Source organism: Pinus tabuliformis, chromosome Q (genome assembly GCF_031772625.1).
Source record: "Pinus tabuliformis cultivar Carrire ecotype Pingquan chromosome Q, CPIR1, whole genome shotgun sequence".
NCBI classification, from domain to species: domain Eukaryota; kingdom Viridiplantae; phylum Streptophyta; class Pinopsida; order Pinales; family Pinaceae; genus Pinus; species Pinus tabuliformis.
The window spans coordinates 432,986,129-433,007,945 of record NC_142296.1 but is presented as its reverse complement, the minus strand read 5'-3'; the positions used below and the strand labels follow the sequence as shown (position 1 = coordinate 433,007,945).

General features: G+C 37.3%; 1 protein-coding gene across 1 annotated transcript; it reads left to right on the top strand.

Moving 5' to 3' along the window:
• Positions 1 to 20,082: 20,082 nt before the first annotated feature.
• LOC149220073 (uncharacterized) lies at positions 20,083 to 20,640 on the top strand. The gene has a single exon (XM_089386992.1). The coding sequence runs from the start codon at positions 20,083 to 20,085 to the stop codon at positions 20,638 to 20,640; it is 558 nt and encodes a 185-aa protein (XP_089243118.1).
• Positions 20,641 to 21,817: the final 1,177 nt, after the last annotated feature.

The following is a 21,817-nucleotide window of genomic DNA, read 5'->3' as shown; positions in this document are numbered from 1 at the left end:
ATAGCAAAGGTAGTCTTACTTCTATCCTCTAGCGCAATCTTAATTTGGTGGTATCCCGAGAATCCATCTGTAAATGAATAAGCTTCATGTCTACCAACATTCTTGAGAACTTCATCCGTAAACAACGTAGGGAATGGGTCATGTACGCATGCATCATTCAACTTATGCAGATCTACGCAGATCCTGATATCACCCTTCATTTTCTTCTCTTCGACCACCATAGGACTGACCCATTCATGCTCTTCTGTAGGCTCAAATATTCCAACCATGAGCATCTTATCGAATTTCCCCCTTACCTTTTACTTTTATTTAGGATTCAACCAATATGGGTGTTGCTTAATTGGCTTCACATCAGGTTTCAGACTGATCTTCATCATACCCAAATCTCCTACTATCCCTTTCAAGTTAGAGAACTTAGTTGGAAATAAATCTTGATATTCATGTAATAATTCAGTGACCTTATCCACTGTATCTTCATCCCAATAGTCGCTAATATTCGCAAATTTTGGTTTTTCTTCTGAACCAATGTTTACCTATTTTGTGTGTATCAGTTGCAAAATATCAGGGATCTCTGCATTAAGTCCACCAACTTTGCATTGTCCCTCTAATTCAGGGATATTAACATTCCGCGGATCCTCATCACCTTCCTCTGCCATGACATTGTAACATTATAAAGCATGCTATAGTTTCATACTCCAGTCAGGTTGTACCCATGTGATAGGCTCTACGGGTGTTCAAAAGATTGCTTCTTTAATTTCATAAAGCGCTTCATCGATGCATTCGAACCCATATTCAAACTGAATGTCAGCAAGAAACATTCCTTCATCTCATCCCAATCAGCCCTTCACAAACCCTTACCCTTTAAATTTCCAAACTTAAAATGGTTTTCAGTTAAATAGAGTTATTAACTTTGTGTAACTGTCTAGTTATGCATAAAACAACATATATCAGTGGATCCAAATCTTCACAGAGTAATAAATAAAAAATACAAATAAATGTCATTCAGTTGCCCATAAATATAGAAAACACTAAAGTATACAAATTTTACACATAATGGCTTCAATTACTCTTTATTAATTCAGATCTTCCATATACAAAATTTTAGATCCTACGCATAGAGTTGCAGGGGCCTATGCACTCAGCTGTAGACTTAGCAAGGTATCTATGCACTGTTAGAAAATTATATATTATAGAGCAATGGAACACATAAAATATTGTTGAGTTGAGGCTTGTGTGATCCATATCAAGATTAAGAAAAGTTTTTCGGCGTAAATCATATGATAGAATATTTGTCGACACGTTTCGAACCAACGAGTGTGGTTCATCGTCAGGACAAGTTGAAGAACCAGGTCATGGCTGCATATTAAATAGGGAGATCAGAGCATCCAATGGTTAGGTTTGACTAAAAACGACTATATTGAAAAAACGGATGAATTAGGACAAACCTGATAAACAGCTAAGATTGACCAAGAATGGCTAGATTTGACTATTCAATATGTTTAATTAAATAATATTACTATGTTAAAATATTATTTTAATATTTATCATGAGTTATTTAAGTGAAAAGATAATCATATTTAATAATAATATTAGGGATTATTTATATTAAAAATGCTAGAAATAATATATCTAGGGACACTAATTGCTAGTAATCGAAAGGATTAATAATAACTAATAATAAATAATTAAATAATAAGTTTAATACTATGACATTATTAGTATAATGTCATTATAATAATTTCATAGTATTAAACTTATTATTAACTTATTTATTATTAGTTATTATTAATCCTTCTGATTATTAGCAATTAGTGTCCCTAGATATATTATTTCTAGCATTTTTAATATACCTATTCCCTAATATTATTATTAAATATGATTATCTTTTCACTTAAATAACTCATGATAAATATTAAAATAATATTTTAACATAGTAATATTATTTAATTAAACATATTGAATAGTCAAATCTAGCCGTTCTTGGTCAATATTAGTCATTTATTAGGTTTTTCCTAATTTAGCTGTTTTTTCAATATAGCCGTTTTTAGTCAAACCTAACTGTTGGATGATCTACTCTCCCTATTTAATATGCATCCATGATTTGGTTCTTCAACTTGTCCTGACGATGAACCACACTTGTTGGTTCGAAACGCGTCGACAAATATTCTATCATGTGATTTACGCAAAAAAACTTTTCTCAAACATAGAATATTGCATAAATATAAACACAGAAAATGCATAAAACAAGAAAGACACAGATATACGTGGTTCACCTAATTTGGGCTATGTCCATGGAGAAACAACCAGTCCTTCCTTTTATATTATCTAGCAAACTGAAGAGATACAACCTACAGTAGATCGATTCAGTAATTCCCTCTCTCTGTCACACAATATCCTCTCTCTTTCTCTCTGAGAATACAGATCTACATAGACGCAATACAATTCCCTTCAATATAGTGAGGGGTTGCCTTCTAGGGAAGAAACCCTAAATTAAACATAACTTCTACGGTCAAATCTCTACCTATTGAATAGCCCAAATTGACTACGAAATTACAACATTTTACAAGGTAATTTTACATCTACTTTTAGCTTAGGGGGCACTGCCCCCGACTCCCCACTAGGGGGGGCTCCAAGTAATTGTCGTCGCCCCCCCCCCCCCCCCCCCTCCCTAGACCCCCCTGGCGGCATACATTTTATGGTAGCCATTTCCACCACATTATGAACTAGGGTCCAATGCGACGATACCTTTGAATAAAGAAGATAATCAAGATCCACAACCAATAATCTCCCACTTGGAGACTGATTATAGCAACTCCACTGCTGCTTCATTTGCTAGATAATGTCTCCACTTTGGACCTGGCTATTTCTCATCTTCTTCATCATACTTGAAGACCAATTGAAACTAGGCAGAATCTCAGTTTCTCCCTGGTTACAACTTTTTTTAACATATCTACAGGATTCTGGCTAGTGTGTATCTTTTCTAGCTTCAACTCTCCATCTTCCAACACTGACCATATGAAATGGTACTTGAGCTGTATATGTTTAGTATTGGAATGTAATGTAGAGTTATTTGCAATATGTATGGCACTCTGGTTGTCATTGTATAAGCTGCCCAACTCCTGCTTCTTACCCAATTCATCCAGAAACCTTTGTAACCAAATCATTTCTTTATTAGCCTCTGTAGCAACAACATGCTATACTTCCGTCGTTGAGAGTGAAACAACACTTTGTAGTTTTGAAACCAAACTAACAGTTGTTCCAGCTGCTGTAAACACATACCTTATGATGCTCCTCTTGTTATTTCTATCACCCGCCATATCTACATCAACATATCCCTGTAGAGAAATGTTTGAACCACCAAAGCATAATTCTTAATTTGTGGTACTTCTCAAATACGCGAGAATCCACTAAACCACCATCTAATGTTCTTTCCCTGGATTGTTCATGTACCTGCTTACAACTCCCACTGCATGTGCAATATCAGGCCTTGTGAAGACCATTGCATACATTAAGCTTCCAACTATTGATGCATATGGAACTGTAGACATATCAGCCATTTATTCCTGAGTCTTGGGACACACCTCCTTACTTGGTTTGAAATGGCTAGCCAAAGGTATACTAACTAGTTTTGCATTCTTCATATTAAATCTTTTCAACACCTTTTCTATGTACTCACTCTGAGACAATGTTAATTTTTTATTCTTCCTATTCTAGTTATTCTCATGCCAAGGATTTGTTTTGCAGCACCCAAATACTTCATTGCAAATGAGTTCGCCAATTTTCTTTTGAGCACATTTATTTCCTACATGTTATAACCTGCAACAAGCATGTCATCTACATACAATAACAATATAATATAGCTGCCATCATTTTTCCTTTTGAGATAAATGCAATGATTAGAGTGACATCTAGTATTAAACCTTGTTCAGACATAAACCTATCAAATTTTAGATACCACTACCTTAGAGCCTGTTTTAAGCCATTCAAGCTCTTCTTCAACATGAACACTAGTTTCTCCTTCACTTTTACCTCATATCCTTGTGGCTACTGCATATATATCTCTTCCTCAAATCACCATGGAGTAAGGTTGTATTTACATCTAACTACTCAAGATGCAAATCTTCAACTGCTACTGGAATTAAAATAGTTCTAATTGAAGTCATTTTAACAACAGGAGAAAATATATCATCAAATTCTATACCATTTTTCTGTGCAACCCCTTCACCACAAGTCTAGATTTATACCTTTTTCTACCTCCATCTTCTTCCTTCAACCTATAAACCCATTTATTCCGCAATTTTGTTTTACCTGCAGGAAACCTGACTTAGTCCCATGTCTGGTTATGTGCTAAGGAGTCCATCTCTTCTTTCATGGCTTGCTCCCTCTTCTTCCTGGTTTCTACCTACACTACTTCTTCATAACATTCTGGTTCACCAAAATCAGTCAACAATACATAATATAATGAAGGAGAGTATCGTTCAAGGGGTCTACTTACCCTGGTAGATCTTCTAACACCACTTTCAGGGGTTTGAGGTGCTTGTTGTTGTGGTTGGTTTTTTTGTTTTGGTCGTTAATCATTATGATTTTCAGACACCATCACTTTTCCTGTGATCTCATTATGCATTGTTTATTCTCTATTTTCTTTTTAAGTTTCTTTTCCTACATCTGATCCTTATACAAGACGTTTTCATTGAATATGACATCTCTGCTTCTAATGATTTTGTGTTTTTCATTATCATAAAAGTGATAACCAAAATCATTAACACCATATCCAATAAAGGTACATTTCTTTGATTTTGCCTCAAGCTTTTTTCTGTTTTCTTTATTAATGTGGACAAAGGCTTCACAACCAAAAGTCTTTAAAAATGAGTAGTTTACCTTTTTCCCTGTCCATGCCTCCTATGGAATACCACCATCCAAGGAACTTGAAGGCCCTCCTGCATGAAATCTCATGCACCTTGCATGCTCCATGATTGTCATGTTCATCCCTTCTGACACAACATTTTCTTGTGGTGTTCCTGGAACTGTCTTCTCTCTATGAATTCCATTCTCTGAATAGTACCTATCAAACTCTTTCCTGCAATATTCACCTCCATTGTCTGATCTGAGATACTTCAACCTTTTTCTTGTCTCATTTTCAACCAAAGTTTTCCATTTCTTGAAAGTATCAAATACATCATATTTATTTCGAATACAATAAATCCAGGTTTTTTTGCTTGCATCATCAATAAAAGTAACATAATAATGAGAGTCGCTGAGAGATGATACCTGAGCAGGTCCCCATACATCTGTATGCACAATCTCTAATTTTTCACTCTTCTTTTCTTTCCCAATTCTAAGGACTCTAACTCTCTTATGTTTTCCATACACATATTTTTCACAGAATTTTAAATCAACATGCTTCAAACCTAGCAACAAATTCGTTGAGTGAAGAATCTGCATCCCCTTCTCACTCATGTGCCTGAGCCTATGATGCCACAATGCTGTATCTTCTCCTGAATAGGTTAAAGCATTAACAAAATTAGAAATACCATTGCATAAATACAATGTACCAACCTTTTCTCCTTTTGCTATTACCAGGGCTCCCTTAGTGACCTTCCAGGTTTTATCTGTACAATTTGTTACATAACCTTCACCTCCCAACTGCCCTGTTGAAATCGTATTTTTCTTCAGATCTGGAACATGCCTTACCTCCTTCAAAAACCATTGATTTCAGTTCTACTGTTTTATGAAAACTATACCCATTCCAATGATTATACAGGGTTTATCATCACCCAATCGAACCTGTCCAAAATCTCCTTGAACATAATCATGAAAATGTTTCCTATTAGGTGTGGCATGGAATGAGACTCCTAAATCTACCACCAAGTCATCAATAACATTTTCTCATGAAAGAATGAAAGAATCTTGAAACACATCACCTGTCACATTCGCTTCATGATTCTTTTGTTGTTGTGAGTCTCCTTTTCCCTTTTGAGACTTGCAGTCTTTCTCCAGGTGCCCTTTCTTCCTGCATATCCAGCACACTATCCTCAATTTGGACTTGGATTTGCCTTTCCTTGACTTATTGTGATATCTTGGGCTCTTTCCTCTTTCCATTTTTCATCCCCTAGTCTCTATCATCAAAGCATTACTTGATGTCTCATCGAAGCTTTTCTGTCGCATTTCCTCGCTAAGGATTCCGTTGACAACATCATCAAACTTTAAAGTACTAGATCTAGAGATAGAGTTACTAATGGCCATAACTAAACCATTCCAACTTTCTGGCAGTGAGCACAGAAATAATAGAGCCCTAACTTCATCATCAAAATTTACCCCTACAGAACTTAATTGACTAGTAATTGCATTAAATTCATTTAAATGATCAACAACAGATCCACCTTCTAACATCTTCATATTAAATAAAGGCTTCATAAGAAATACCTTATTTGAGGCTGAGGGTTTTTCATATAATTTGGCCAATGCCGACATTAAACCCTCTGTTGTCATTTCCTTTGAAATATTAAAGGCTACCAACGCCACTAGGCACAGCCATATTGTTCCAAGTGCCTTTCTGTCGAGAATATCCAATTCTGTGTCTGTCATACTCATCAGCTTCTTTTTCTTTCTACTCAATGGTAGGTACAGATCTTTCTGATACAAATAATCTTCCATCTGCATCTTCCATAGCTGGTAGTTTTGACTGTTAAAATTTTCAACCCTAAACCTACCATCTTCTGCCATTGCTCCCACTCGAACTAGGAAGCCTTCTCTCCTGCAAGTTTATCAACCAAATAGACCTTCGGCTCTGATACCAGTTGTTAGAAAATTATATATTATAGAGCAATGTAACACATAAAATATTGTAGAAATATAAACATAGAAAACGCATAAAACAAGAGAGACACAGATATACGTGGTTCACCGGATTTGGGCTATGTCCACAGAGAAACAGCCAGTCCTTCCTTTTATATTATCTAGTAAACTGAAGAGATACAACCTACAGTAGATCCATTGTAATTCCCTCATCTCTCTCACACAATCTCATCTCTCTTTCTCGCTTGGAATATAGATCTACATAGACGCAATACAATTCCCTCATATATAGCGAGGGGTTGCCTTCTAGGGAAAAAGACCCCTAAATTAAACATAACTTCTACTATCAGATCTCTGCCTAATGAATGACCCAGATTGAATACGAAATTACAACATTTTACATCTATTTTTAGCTTCGGGGGCGCTGCTCCCAATCCCCCACTAGCGGGGGGCTCCAAATAATCATCGTCGCCCCTCCTAGACCCCTCTAGCAGTGTACATTTTATTGGTGGCATTGCGAACTGGGGTCCAATGTGATGATACCTCTGAATAAAGAAGATAATCGGGCTCCACACCCAGCATGCACTCAGTTGCAAGAGCCTTCCCCTTCACCCAAATTACAGAAGATCTAACCCTTATAGATTCAAAATATATCAAAATCTCATTCTACTCATTGATTCATTCCCTTAAACTTGCTAAGACACCCTTTCATATACTTTTTCCCATTACAATACAATGGTCTACAAACCATGGGTGGATCTCAAAGAAATAAAAAAACTAAGGGGATTTGACCTTCCTAAAGCCCCTTGAATCCTAGTGACTTGCGCTATTCGTGCTCCGCTGCTCAAAATGTGGATATTTTACAATATCTTAGTCAAAACTTGACCCAGGGGACCCCATCCCAACATGAAGCATGCGAACATTGGAAGATCTAGGCTTAGTAGGAACACTTGGTGGGCCATAATATGCCCCCAGAAATGAGTAATAGTTATAGAGACTTGGATTGATGTTTGTTAAGGAAGGAACTAGATCATTACCTTCCATCAAAGAAATGACATTATGAGATGTCTTAGACTAGGGATTTGAGTATGTCAATTGATCAATGGTGACAATCTTCCTATTATGAGGGATTCTCATGGTACGATAAATGAAATAAGTGACTACTTGCATGACATACATGAAACTATATCCAAGAAAGAGGTTGTAATCTAGAGGGGCATCAATGACCTCAACATCATGCATGAGCTACTTGCTAGTGACATTGATGTGGCAGTTTTGGTATAGACTGACTGGTTGTGAAGGGTGACCATCATATGCATGGAGGGTGATAGTTAGTCACAAAATTTTATAGAACCAAGTTTATTCCAGACTTGGGCAAACATCACACAGGTGGAAACACCTTCATTGATGATACATCATTGAACAATGAAATTCTTGATGGAGACTAGTATTTGGAAGGAAACATATGGGGGTATATGAGGATGATATGATTTTTCAACATCAAATATAGTCATAGGATCATATGAAGTGTTGAAAATACCCAAATAAGATATCAGAGCCTTTCATTGTGAAGGGCACGTTTGGAGAACTTTCAATGTTGACATGGAAATAAGAGACTATGTCAAGTCATCTACTATGTTATAGGTATGGGAAACCTAGGAGTTGGTAGTTTTTCTATGTAATGGACCTCTCATCACCATAGAAGGAATATCTATCTTAGGTGGAGGCATTTTTAAGTTATCATTGAGTGACAAAGTATGTTATGTGGATACTTTAAGTTATTCCTTTGTGGATAGCTTTTTAGGAGGTGAATCATATAAATGTGACGGAGTTTGAAGGTTGAATTCCTCATAATTCATCATGAAGATTTGATATGTTCCATTCCTATTTTGATGAGAGGGGGGAACATAATGATTTTGGTGGCATCTTGGGTGGCCACATATCCTTGGTTTGGAAAAGGATTCTTAAGCACTATCAGTTGTGTAGAGAGTTTGGGGGGTGCACTATCATTTATGTGGCGGGGGGGGGGGGGAATGAAGGCATAGGCAGATTCCCTCTAGAGGATGAGTGTAATGACCATATGTACTACAAAATGCATAAGGATTATTGATTTTAAGGGCCCTTTTCTGCTTGGGTTGGGTGCTCGATTGCTGGTTAGCAGTGTTAGAATTATCACCTTGGTTGGCATTAGGTTGATGACTTTGGTTTCCTTGATTTATTGGTTTTGATTACCCTTCCCTTTATTCCTTTTCTTGGGGTTAGGGGGTTGGGAAAAAAAATGAGCATACACCTACCCTTATAAAGGTGGTGTTTATTGCGAGAAAGGTGGTTAAGGCATGGGAGGCTAAGGTGTTGGTGCCATTGGGTTGGAGCACTAGGTAGTGCATAAGGATAATACATATTTGTAGTAACATTTTGGTAACTAGGATGAGTACTAGCTAGCCTTGGAATTTATTGGTGTGTATGGGGAAATTCATAAGAAGTACTTGTGTATTGGTATGAGTTAACACGTGAAGGGTTAGGGGGAGGATAAGTGTATGTGGTACTAGCCCCCCCCAAGGCTAGCCATATCTCATAGGTCCTTGTGTATATGGGGAAGGGTGTTAGTAAGATACTGATCTAATCACACACTCTATGACATCCGATTCGCCCAATGTAGAAGAAGCACTAGGTTGAGGGAGGTCAGGGAGAACAATATAGACATAACTCGATTGGGTGTAGATCAAATCAAACTACAAATCATTTTAAATGGCTTCTTCTTTAGTTTGAGGGAAACTGGATACAACATATTTACCAATTGGTGTGAGGAGGGATCTCAAGAACCAATCTAGGAAAACTTGGTCTTCGAATTTTGGAGCTTTCCACAAATTCCACCTTCTATGCCATTTATGGTCATGATCATAAAGTTGGGTCTTAGATTTTGATGAAATGAGGTCAAAAGTTCCACCTTATCTAATGCATGAGGTTTTTCTATGTACCAATTCATGGAAAAGCTAGTGAGGGTACATTGAAAGAGTCACATATGGAATAATCCATTATGGAATTGGAGGAAAAAGGGATGTGTAAAGATCAAATTTGGTTAGTCAAATCCTCCCCAGATTTCCCTTTGAACTTTTGGATGTCATATGGGAGCTTGGCTGGCATGGGCGACTAATAAGGATCATGTTGAAGAGGATTGCTAATGAGATAGTTTAAATCAGGGAGATTCAAACTAGCCATATAGGGAAAAAATCATTGATTGACAATCATTCCTTGCAAGTTTCCAATATTGCCTCCAGGAAGGGTCCCTAACTATTACCAACATTTCTGCTAGTACTTACTCTGTTATTGGTTCCCGCATTGTGTCTAGTATTACTACCAATGTTGACACCATAAATGGTAGCGGCTTGGGGTGGAGAGGACTTAGGATATGAGGAAGAAATGGATGAATCAAAGTATAGAGTCTGATGGTAGACTAGGGAGGGACCTTCACTCATCCAACAAATGTTAATGGATGGCCCACTGTAAGGAAAATACCTTCTAGCGGAGGTTATAATGGAGATTTTTTATGTTATAAAATTGGCAAAAGATGTCAAAAAAACATCTATTAAAACATTTTTTTGTGATAGCGGATGTTTTAGTGCAGATTATAACGGAACCTCATCACAACTGAAAAATTATGGGCAATCGAAGGTTTTGGAAAATATTTTTTTTTGTGGTTCACTTCATGGAAAAAGTAGCATTGATGTAGTACATATATCAAAATCACCAGGGTTTCATACATAACTAAAATCACTGAGGCATTGAATGCAAAGGACACTAGTGCCTGAAATGTATACTAAGCTAGTGTGTATATATGAAAAAACACCTCGGGGCATTATTTTAAGGAACGACATCGACGCACACAAAAAATATTGCAAACCCGGTGCTTTTATTTAAATTCATAGTGTCGATGCATATTGTTTGTATAAATGCACCAATGTGTTAAGGATATAAAAGGACCGGTGTTGTTAATTTTAATTATGCACCGAGGCTGGAAATAATATTTTGTAGGAATGGGGCACTAGTTCTATGAAATAATTGGTGCGTTAAGAATTTCAATGCATTGGGGCATTATTTTCATAAAATACCAGTTCTTGAAGAACTAAATGCCCCGGTACTGTTGTTTTTCAAAAAGGCAATGGTCATGCAAAACAGATGTTGTCATGGTGCTTTTATCTAGCATATCACACCTGTGCATGTTTATGTTATGGATGCACTGGGTTTTTGTATGATATTTTCTCTTTTTTGGAAACATCGACTTGTGACAGTGTAATTATTATAATTTTTTAAATTCATTATTCATAAAAAATCATCGTATATATGATAACAATATTCATATAAATTAAAATTTGATTAGTGCATTTTTATATGATGTTTGGATTAATTTGTTATATTATTAGATTTCACATCTCTTCATTATAATATCCAATCCTCCATATATTTTATCTGTGGTGTAACATTTCACATCGGCATTGGATAACAAAATAAATTAAATTAAAATATATTTTATTATATATCAATAAGAGGCTCTTTGTCATAAAAAATGGGATTGTTATTGGTAAGTCCTTGTCTTTCAATTGGGACACTATTTCATTTACATTAAACAAAATATATGATTTTCAAAGACAATTATTTTAAAAATTCAATAGGTTTCATTTATATCCAAATAGATCATCATTATTCATTGCAATTGTTGTCAGTGCTCGAGATACTTCTATGACTTGGGTTACTTGGAAGAATGTTTTGTTGATTGCATCACTTGATTTCATCTTCCATGATCTTATTCCATCTACAAACATAAAAATAAAGTCTAATGAGTGTATCTACATTGGTGAGAATAATGAAAACTTAAATAAATAATATACATTGATGTAAATTGAATAGAAATGTACCATAGCAATAAGTGACTCATAAACTGTACACATTGTTTCAAAAACCAAGTCCCATGCCTTGTTGCAACAAATCTTATGTTGGTGTAGTTCCATACTTTGTTTCTTGCATTTTTTAAACCCCATTATAAATCATAGATTTTATATAAAAGATCTTTTGTTCTATTAATTATAAACTCAGAGAAGTAAAACAGCATAGATACTTACAAATTCCACAATTAATTTTTGATATGCCAACATATACTCACAACCCATATTTAACACAATGTCAATCAATTATTCTGATGGCTCTTATTTGTATTTTAGCACCTATTTGAAGACATTCAAGGATGGTTTCTACAAAACAACTTAAAATATACAAAGATGAAACCTTGAGTTGTTATAAGGAAATATTAAAAATTACTCACAATGTTAAATTGTGTAACTAGGGTCAAATTCCACCTTGGTCAGATCATATGATGAATATGATGATTACATTGAAATCCTCTTTTCGAGAGGAACAAAATCAACCTAAATATCACCTCATTCAGACAAGAAGAAGTTGGATTTTGAATTTATGTACCCACACATGCATATTTGGATAGGTCAACCTCAACATCAAATGGACACCCATGGAAGCCTATAGATACAAGTGATCTCAAGACCATTTGGAGATCATCATCATCAAGAATATTCTCCTTCTCTTCTTTCATTGAATGGTTCACACAGGCCTCATGAAGGAAGCTTGCACAATGTTTGAAATTACATGTCTAAGGCTTGCATGAGTTTAGGGTTTCTATTGTCTGGTCACATGCTTGATACAGGATTGATCCGACCACATTCCCTTGCTTGCAGGACTTAAGGTAGTGACTAGGAAGCCACATTCACTCGCATGACAACTTAATGAGTGTGATTGGGGATCTGAGCTAGGGTTTGACTCTTGATCATTGTTAACCACATATGACCGAAGGCTAGAAGGTTTATCTCTATTGTAGAGTGATTCTGGAAGTTTTAATCTAAATTCTATTGGATAATATTTTCTGGATGATTTTGTATTAGGCTCATTGCACTCTCTACTAAAACTTTTTATGACAATCTAACAAGAAGAAGATTTGAAAGGGTTTTTTCCCTAGCCTTTGACCAATTTGGTGTCTTTTGTGGTTGTGCTACTGTCTCCTTTGTTATTGCATTTATTTTTCAATATTCAATCATTTTTTATGATTGGAAACATTTTTAATAATTGGAAGAATTACTAATTGAAGAATTGAATTGGGCTAAAGTAATTTGAACAACATAGAACAATCTAGAAAATTAACATGGTATCAGAGCTAAGGTGAAGGACAAGCCCAAAAGGAGACAATAATTGAAGCTATCATATTTGGAAATTTGAAAGATCTCATCTAGTCAAAGTCAAGATGTCTTCCTCTACCTTCAAGGAGCATGAGAATTTGGGTGATTCATCCATCTTTGTTGCATGGAAAGTTAGGTTGGAAATCATTGTTAATAACAATGATGTCTTGGAGTACATTCAAGTAAAAGAATCTGAGCCCCCAGAGAATGCTTCCGCTTCCATCAAAATAATTATAAGAAATGTGAGCTCAAAGAAAAGAAAATTATAATTGTTGGTTTACAAGATCATTTACTTGCATATGTTGGGAATTTGAGAAAGTCTAAAGAGATGTATGATAAGATAGTTGGCATGTATGAAATAAACAATTTGAATGAAATCCTCTCTTTGAAAGATCAACTCAAAGACACCAAGATGAACAAGGGATCATTTGTTCCCTATGCTCCTAAACAAAATAGAGTAGTTGAAAGGAAGAATAGGTCTATTGTAGAAGTTGCTTGTGCCATGCTCCATGATCAAAAGTTGCCAAAATTCCTTTGGAGAGAAGTAAAATATATTGTTGTATATGTTAAAAATAGGGTGCCTCATCAAGAATTCGACAACAAGACCCCTAAATAAGTTTTCACAGGTTTCAAGCCCGATGTTAACCATATTCGTATCTTTGGCTACCCCATATACTTTCATGTGTTGAAGGTCAAAAGAAACAATCTAGAAGCCACGTGAAGAAAAAGTATGTTTGTTGGATATTATGAAAATTCTAAAGCATTTAGAATATATATTCTTGGTCAAAGGAAGGTTGAAATTAGCATAGATGTTACATTAGATGACGATGTTTCCCTTGGAAAAGCAAGGGACCTTCCTCCTCCTCCTCCTCCTGAGAAAAATGATGATATGGATATTTCGAATGGTCCTTCTATGCCTGAATCAGAGACAGATATTTTTTATGATCCCATGGATCCCATGGATCCCTTAGGTCCTCCTCCATGTGATTCTCCCACAAATAAGAGGCCATTTTGGCTTCGAGACACATTACAAGATGATGAGATACAAGATCTCGTTCAAATATATTTTAGAGAAAGGAAGAAGCCATGCAGGTATTAGGGATATGTTACATCCATGAGCACTATGATTCAAGTCGAACCTCCCACATTTAAAGAAGTTGTAAAGGAACAAATTTGGAAAGATGTTATGGCTGAAGAATATGAATCGATTATAATGATGTATGGGATGTAGTATCGAAACCAAAAGGGAAAAATATGGTGACTTCTAAGTGATTATTCAAGATAAAGCATGGAATTGATGGTAGCATTGAAAAATATAAGGAAATTTTCATGGCTCGAGGATTCTCATAGAAAGAGGGAGAATATTATTATGATATATTTTCACCTATGGCTCGATATACAACCATTTTTTCGATAGTTTCCCTTGTCACAAGTCAAGGATGGACCCTTCATCAAATGGACATGAAGAGTACATTCCTCTATGGCATGTTACAAGAAGAAGTGTACATTGAGCAGCCACAGGGATTTGAAATAGAGGATCAAAAGAAACATGTTTGCAAGTTGAAGAAGTTATTGTATAGTTTGAGTCAAGCCCCCAAAGTATGGTACACCTGCATAGATAGTTATTTAGTGAAGTTGGGATTCACAAGAAGCAATGTTGATCCCAACCTCTACTTCAAGGTAGTCCAAGGTATTCCATTGACAGGTACTAAGCCCCTAATGATCGAGTGTAAGAGGGAGCTAACTTATGAATCCAAGATGAAGGATCATAGACTCATGCACTAATTTCTAGGCCTTGAGGTGTGGAAAAGGCGCAGAGATATTTTCCTTTCACAAGGAAAATATGTTGTGAATTTGTTGGAAATATTTAGAATGACAGAATGCAAGTCACTACCTACACCGATGGAAATGAAATTCAAGAAGCTATGTGGAGAAGTTGCATGACTCTATTTGGTGAATCCATCCAAGTATAGGTAGTTGATTGGGGCTTTGATGTTCCTATTGAACACCCATCTGAACAGATGTTATGCAGTGAATACATTGAATCAATTTATGATTGAAGCTCTCCATGCACACTAGATCATTTCCAAACACATTTTGAGATATTTGCATGGGACTATCACACTTGGTCTGAGATATTCTATTGGATATGTTCGACTTTAGGGATACATTGATGTTGACTAGGTAGGAAATGTTTTCGACAAGAAGAGTACATCTAGATGTTGTTTTAACCTTGGATCTACCATGATATATTGGATGAGCAAGAAGCAGAAGTCTATAGCATTGAGTATCATTGAGGTAGAGTATATTGCTACTAGCATGGCTAGCTATGAAGCATGTTGGTTGAGAAATCTCTTTGGAGAGTTATTTGAGAAGCTCCTAGATACTATAATGATATATTGCGACAACAAGAGTGGGATCCATCTGGTAGAAAATATTGTATTTCATGACAATTCCAAGAAAATTGAGATTTTATATCATTACATTCGAGACATGATACATAGAGGTGCCATTGGACTCTGTCATATATCTACATATTAGTAGGTTGCAAATATTCTTACTAAGTAATTTCCTAAAGGTAATTTCTTGATCTTCAAAGAGAAACTTGGACTGATGGATGTGACCCCTACAATGGACGGGCGGTGCTAATCGAGGAAACTGAGCTGGCTCTTCCCCCCATTGAGCTCCCAGTGTGAGGAATTGTGATAGAAGGCTCTTCGGGTACATGAAACTATATGGATAATAGGGTATCACCCCTATCTATCACCCATGGGATGTGTGTGATCCTTGTCCATTTAACAAGTCAGGTATCTCCCCCACCTTTGGTTGTTGCAGAGTATACCAGGGCTTGTTGGGATTGTCCCTTCCCATCAGGCCAACAGGTTTAGGAGGCTTGGAGGAGTGTGATCCTTACCTCTTGATAAGTTAGGTACCTCATCCAATCTCGAATTATGATATAGGTGTTCTACGACATGACTTCTTAGAGTTATCAATTGGAAGATCAACATGAAATAGGATTAGGTTGATATTTTCTCCCCTATGTGGTTCTTGGTTGAGAAGCATCTCCCCGATGTGATTTCAGGGTTGAGATGTGCTCCCCTATATGTTTGGATATCCTATTGCTCGATATGGGGTTGATATATGTGACTCCCCCATAAGATAGAGGGTGGAAGCTAAAGCCCTTGATTCTTCTTCTTTTAGATTTGAGAATTTTTCAGTAGATAAAGTTGAGCAGAGATGGAAACGACATGATACATGATCATAGGATGATATAATGATCAAATAACATATATTGGTAGGTGGACTTCTTGGTAGTTGAGAGGGAGTGTTAAATTGTGAAACTAGGGTCAAAATTTACCTTAGTAAGCTCATATGATGAAGATGATGATTACATTGAATTCCTTTTTTTTGAGAGGACCAAAATCAACCTAAAGATCACCTCATTCAGACAAGAAAAAGTTGAATTTTGAATTTATGTAAACACACATGCACATTTGGATAGGTCGGCATTAACATCAAATGGACACCCATGGAAGCCTGTAAATACAATTGACCTCAAGATCATTTGGAGATCATCATCATCAAGAATATTCTTCTTCTATTCTTTCATTGATTGGTTCACACAGGTTTGATGGCGAAAGCTCGCACAAGGTCTAAAATTACAAGTCTGAGGCTCGCACAAGTTTAGGGTTTATGTTTTCTAATCGCACGCTTGATATAGGATCGATCTAACCATAGTAACTCGCTTGGAGAGCTTAAGGGAGAGACTGGGAAGCCACATTGAATCACATGACAACTTGATGAGTGCGACTGGGGCTCTTAGCTAGGGTTTGACTCTTGACTGTCATTGACCATAGATGACTGAAGGCTAGAAGATTTCTCTCTATTGTACAGTGATTTTGGAAGTTTGTTTCTGAATTGTATTAGGTAAACATTTACTGGATGATTTTGTATTAGGCTCATTGTACTCTCTATTGAAATTTTTTTTGACAATATAATAAGAAGAAGATTTGAAAGTGTTTTTCCCCATAGTGGGGTTTTTTCACTGGCCTTTAACCAATTTGGTGTCTCTTGTGGTTGTGTTATTGTCTCCTTTGTCATTTCATTTATTTTTCTATCTTGAATTATTGTTTATGATTGTAAACATTGTTATAATTGGAATAATTTCTAATTGAATAATTGAATTGGGATAAAGTAATTGAAACGACATAGAACAATCTAGAAAATTAACACACAAACTTTGATATCAACCATTTTCTTCCTTGTCGTCCTGTTTTATGTGCTGAATGAGTTCCATTTTGTTTTCTTTTTTGCAAGAAAATACTTGAAACTTAATAATTAATGCTAAATTATTTTTTTATATGTACAAATTAAATAATGATTACATACATTTGAATCATGTTGGTGTTGAGATGACTCCTCCTATAATGCAATTATGTCCATTTTTTTACACTCACCTGTAATTCAAAAAAAAAAACTCATATTGAATAGTATTTATTCATTCACTTGATTCATCCTTCTGCAAATTTTTTATCAGGATTTTACACTCTTTTGATCTTAGATTAGAAATAATCTTATCGACCTTCTTCATTTTGTGGCTCTACATGACACACGCTAACCAATATATATTTTTTAAACTTACATATAGTTTAAACATATTAATTTTGTAAAGAATTTACAAGGAACTAGCCTTCTCTTCTTTTTTCGTTGTGCTATCATTATGTCGATTAGTATTTTTGTTACTTGACATCTTATCAAACATTCGTTATTAATATACAACTTGTACCATTCAATAAAGAAGCCTTTAAATATATTTTATACATAAATCAAATAATTTTAAGAAAAAAAGAGCTCTGGTAACTAGTGCGCTTATTTGAATAAATGCGATGGTGTAGTTATGTCATTAAATGCATCTGCCATGTAATTTTTCAACATGATCAATGAAAATTAATTTTTGAAAATAATTTTAAATTATGACGGTGCGATTTGTAATGATAAACACACTGCAACGACTTAATGGTGATATTTGGCAGAGGCACGTCGATGGATTATATTACACTGGGAGCACTGATTAACAAACTGGAAAAAATAAGTCCGAATAAAGAACTATCTGGCTAGCGGACTAAGCACACGAAGTACTCCCAAACCCTGAGAAAAACCCTATCTATATCGCTCTATGACCACCTCAGGGGGGAGGGAGGTTCGCCCCCCAGCCTTCAACCCTTTTGTCTTTGGCAGCCTTCCTTCGAATCCCTCCAACATCCCATCCAGCTCCCGATCCAAGGTCAATAGCAAAGCCTCGGCTGCAAACCAAAACCCTAGAGCCAATGGCTCTGCATCCACGATGAACATTCCCAGTCAGAACAATGTGACGGGCCCATCCCCTTACAAAACCCTCTCAGAGAAAACACCCACATTGATCATCAAAGATACATGGATCGACGAATATAGAGATCCACATGAGTAAACATGCCCTAATATGACAATTCATGGGAGTTTGATTCAATGAAAAGGCTCTCTGCTGGTGGATGAACCAGAAGTGGAAGCCGAAAGGGGACTATGAACTTCAGCTGGGGTCAAGAAGCTTTTTCACTGTCATATTCGCTCATAGGGATGATAGAGACCGCATTTTCGAAGGAGGCCCATACTTTTACAACTCGGTAGGACTCTACATGATGTATTGGATACTAAAATTTGCTCCAAAACAAGAAGATTTCAAAAAAGTTCCAGTATGGATCAGACTCTACTCTTTGCCTGTTGACTACTGGAATAAGCGCATCTTGGAAGCCATCGGGAATCAGCTGGGAGTCTTCATCAAAACCTCAGATCTCACATCTCAAGGTAAGTACACTGCCTATGCTAGAATTTGTGTTTACACGGATGTATCAGGACCCCTCCCAGGCCATATTGATCTGATCCACAGGGGAGTTCATTCGAAGCAATCCATCAACTATGAAAACATCCCATTTAGATGTCGGAAATGTCAACAACATGGACATATTAGTCATGGATGCCCCCTTAATCAACCCCCACCACAAACCCAAGCGGATAAGGTGGATAATCCACCCCCAGGTTTCATCCCAGTATCAAGGAAGAACAAAGGGTAGAAGGGAAAAAATCCTCTGAAACCCTCCACTAACCCGACCCCCACCCAGCAAAATAGCTTTGAAGCACTTGGCAACCTTGCTCCAAACCAGAACCCTCTGGAATCTCCTGCCCCCATAGCTCAAGATCTATCCATGACTGTTTAATTATCAAACCCATCAAACACTTCCATCCCGAGCCCTGACTCACACCAAGCCTAGCCATAGCAACAAAACCCACAGCCCCTTCCCATCCAAAACAATACAAGCCCTGCCATATTGCAAACCCCTCCCTGCACAGAAACCCATTCAAACCAGCCATCCTCAACCACTCCCACCAATCCTCTGGAGGAGATCATAGGTGACCTAGATCTCCAAAAGGTCAATGAGAAATGGTCCAAACTGGGAGTGGATGCCATTCCCCAAGAGCATTTGGAGAAAATAGAAATGGCATACTTGTAGTTGGAATATATCAACCAGAATGCAACCAAAAAGCAATGGGGAAACGATAGCCAATCGGGCACTCAAGCCAACCTGGATCTGGACCAATATAGGCCGAAAGGTCTGGGAAGAAAAAGGGGGTGAAAATCCACAAAACAGCAAATACAAGAACTCGGCAGGCGCCTAATCAATGAAGGAAAAATTAGGGCCTTGGTCCTATCCACTCCAAAGGTTACTCAATGAAGATCACAACCTGGAACATCAGGGGGCTAAATGGTACCTCCAAAAGATGAATCCTAAAAAACCATCTTTTCTCGCAATCCCCAGACCTTATTCTTCTTCAAGAATCCAAATGCTCATCCAACAGCATAGAGACACTTAAAAAACTCTTTTCAAAAGGCTATCATTGCATAAGCACAGAAGCCATTGGGCAAGCAGGAGGGCTACTCATGTTTTGGAATAAAAGCAAGTTCTTTATGCAGAATGCTCTGTCCACTAAGCATTCATTATCAGTCATCTTCAACATGCCAGAATCAAGGCATACAATATGCATCACCAATGTGTACGGACCTCAGCGGATCCAGGAAAAGTTCAAGATGCTGGAAGACCTGGACGAGGTCCGACAACACCATGGGGCAAATCACTGGATCTTAGGTGGTGACTTCAACATGATCACCACCCTAGAGGAAAAGAAGGGAGGCTTAAGAAGACTGGATAAAGACACGGAAGCATTCAACACCTTCATAGCTGCATCTAAACTCATTGATGTCCCCACAGTCAATGGTCTGCATACTTGGAACAATAAGCAAGGGGGAAATAGGCAAATTGCATCGAGGCTCGACAGGTTCCTTATCTCGGAATCCATCATGCTCCAAAATCTAGATATGGAGGCCAACATTCTGCCTATTGGGGGATCTGATCACTGGCCAGTGCAGATTCACTTCACCAATATGGACAGGCCTCACAATAGACCTTTCAGATTCGAGGCTTTTTGGACAGATCACCCAACATTCATGCAAAATATACAGAGCTGGTGGACTCAAACCACCATAGAGGGTGATAATATCATGTACATCTTCTAGCAAAAGCTCAAGATCATCAAAGCCAATCTCAAACGTTGGAACAAGAACACCTTTGGCAACATTTTTCAAGCCAAAAGAGAGCTCGAGGAAAAAATGGCGGGCCTCCAGCAAACAATGATCAAGGAAGGGCCCACTGATGAAAGGTTGGCTCAGGAATCAAACCTACAAAGGCAATGGGAAGAAAGGCTAAGACAAGAAGAGCTGCTTTGGAAACAAAAATCGAGGGTGCAATGGTTAAAACATGGAGAACGCAACACAAGTTTCTTTCATAAGTCAACCATTCAGCACAGAGCCAACAATCATATTCTATCCCTCAAAAAAGCTGATGGCGCTAAAGTTTATACCAGGGAGCAAATAGGAACTGAACTTAACTCATACTTCAATTCACTTCTCAAAGATCCCATTCATGATAGAACCCAAGCCATCAGTGAAGTCATTGGTGCTATCCCCCCCTTAGTTACAGAGGAGCAAAACTCCCTTCTTTTAAGAGAGTTCATTGAGCAGGAGATTGAAGCAGCCGTCTTCACCATGGCTACTGACAAAGCCCCCGGACCAGATGGCTTTACAATTGAATTCTTTAAAGCTTGCTGGCCCATTATCAAGGCCGACCTTTTCAACCTTATAAAGAACTTTCACAGAACCAAGAGAGTGTTGCCTGCCATCAATGCCACCTTCCTCACCCTAATTCCAAAATCTGATCAAGCTGACTCACCCGACAAGTTCCGACCCATAGCCCTTTGCAATGTCATATATAAAATCCTATCCAAACTGATGGCTAACAGACTTAAACCCATCCTCCCCTCAATCATATCTCCAGAGCAATCAGGATATGTTGAAGGCAGGCAGATCACCGACAACATAATCCTCACTCAGGAGGTTCTGCATTCTATCAAAACACAGAGGATTCCAGGTATGCTCATCCAGCTTGACCTTTCAAAGGCCTTTGATAAAATCAGTTGGATCTACATAAGAGCAATCCTCCAGGCTTTCGGCTTCAGTCAGATTTGGATAAATTGGATAATGGAATTGGTCTCGGGAGCATTCTTTTCAATCATGCTGAATGGAGGGCCCCTACAACCCTTCCTTCCATCCAGAGGTATAAGACAAGGAGATCCCCTATCTCCTTTTCTCTTTGTTATCATGGCAGAGGGTCTGGGAAGATCTCTATCCAAAGCAA

Coding starts and splice junctions, on each gene's coding strand:
- LOC149220073 (XM_089386992.1), top strand. CDS start 20,083: ATGCCAGAATCAAGGCATACAATATGCATCACCAATGTGTACGGACCT.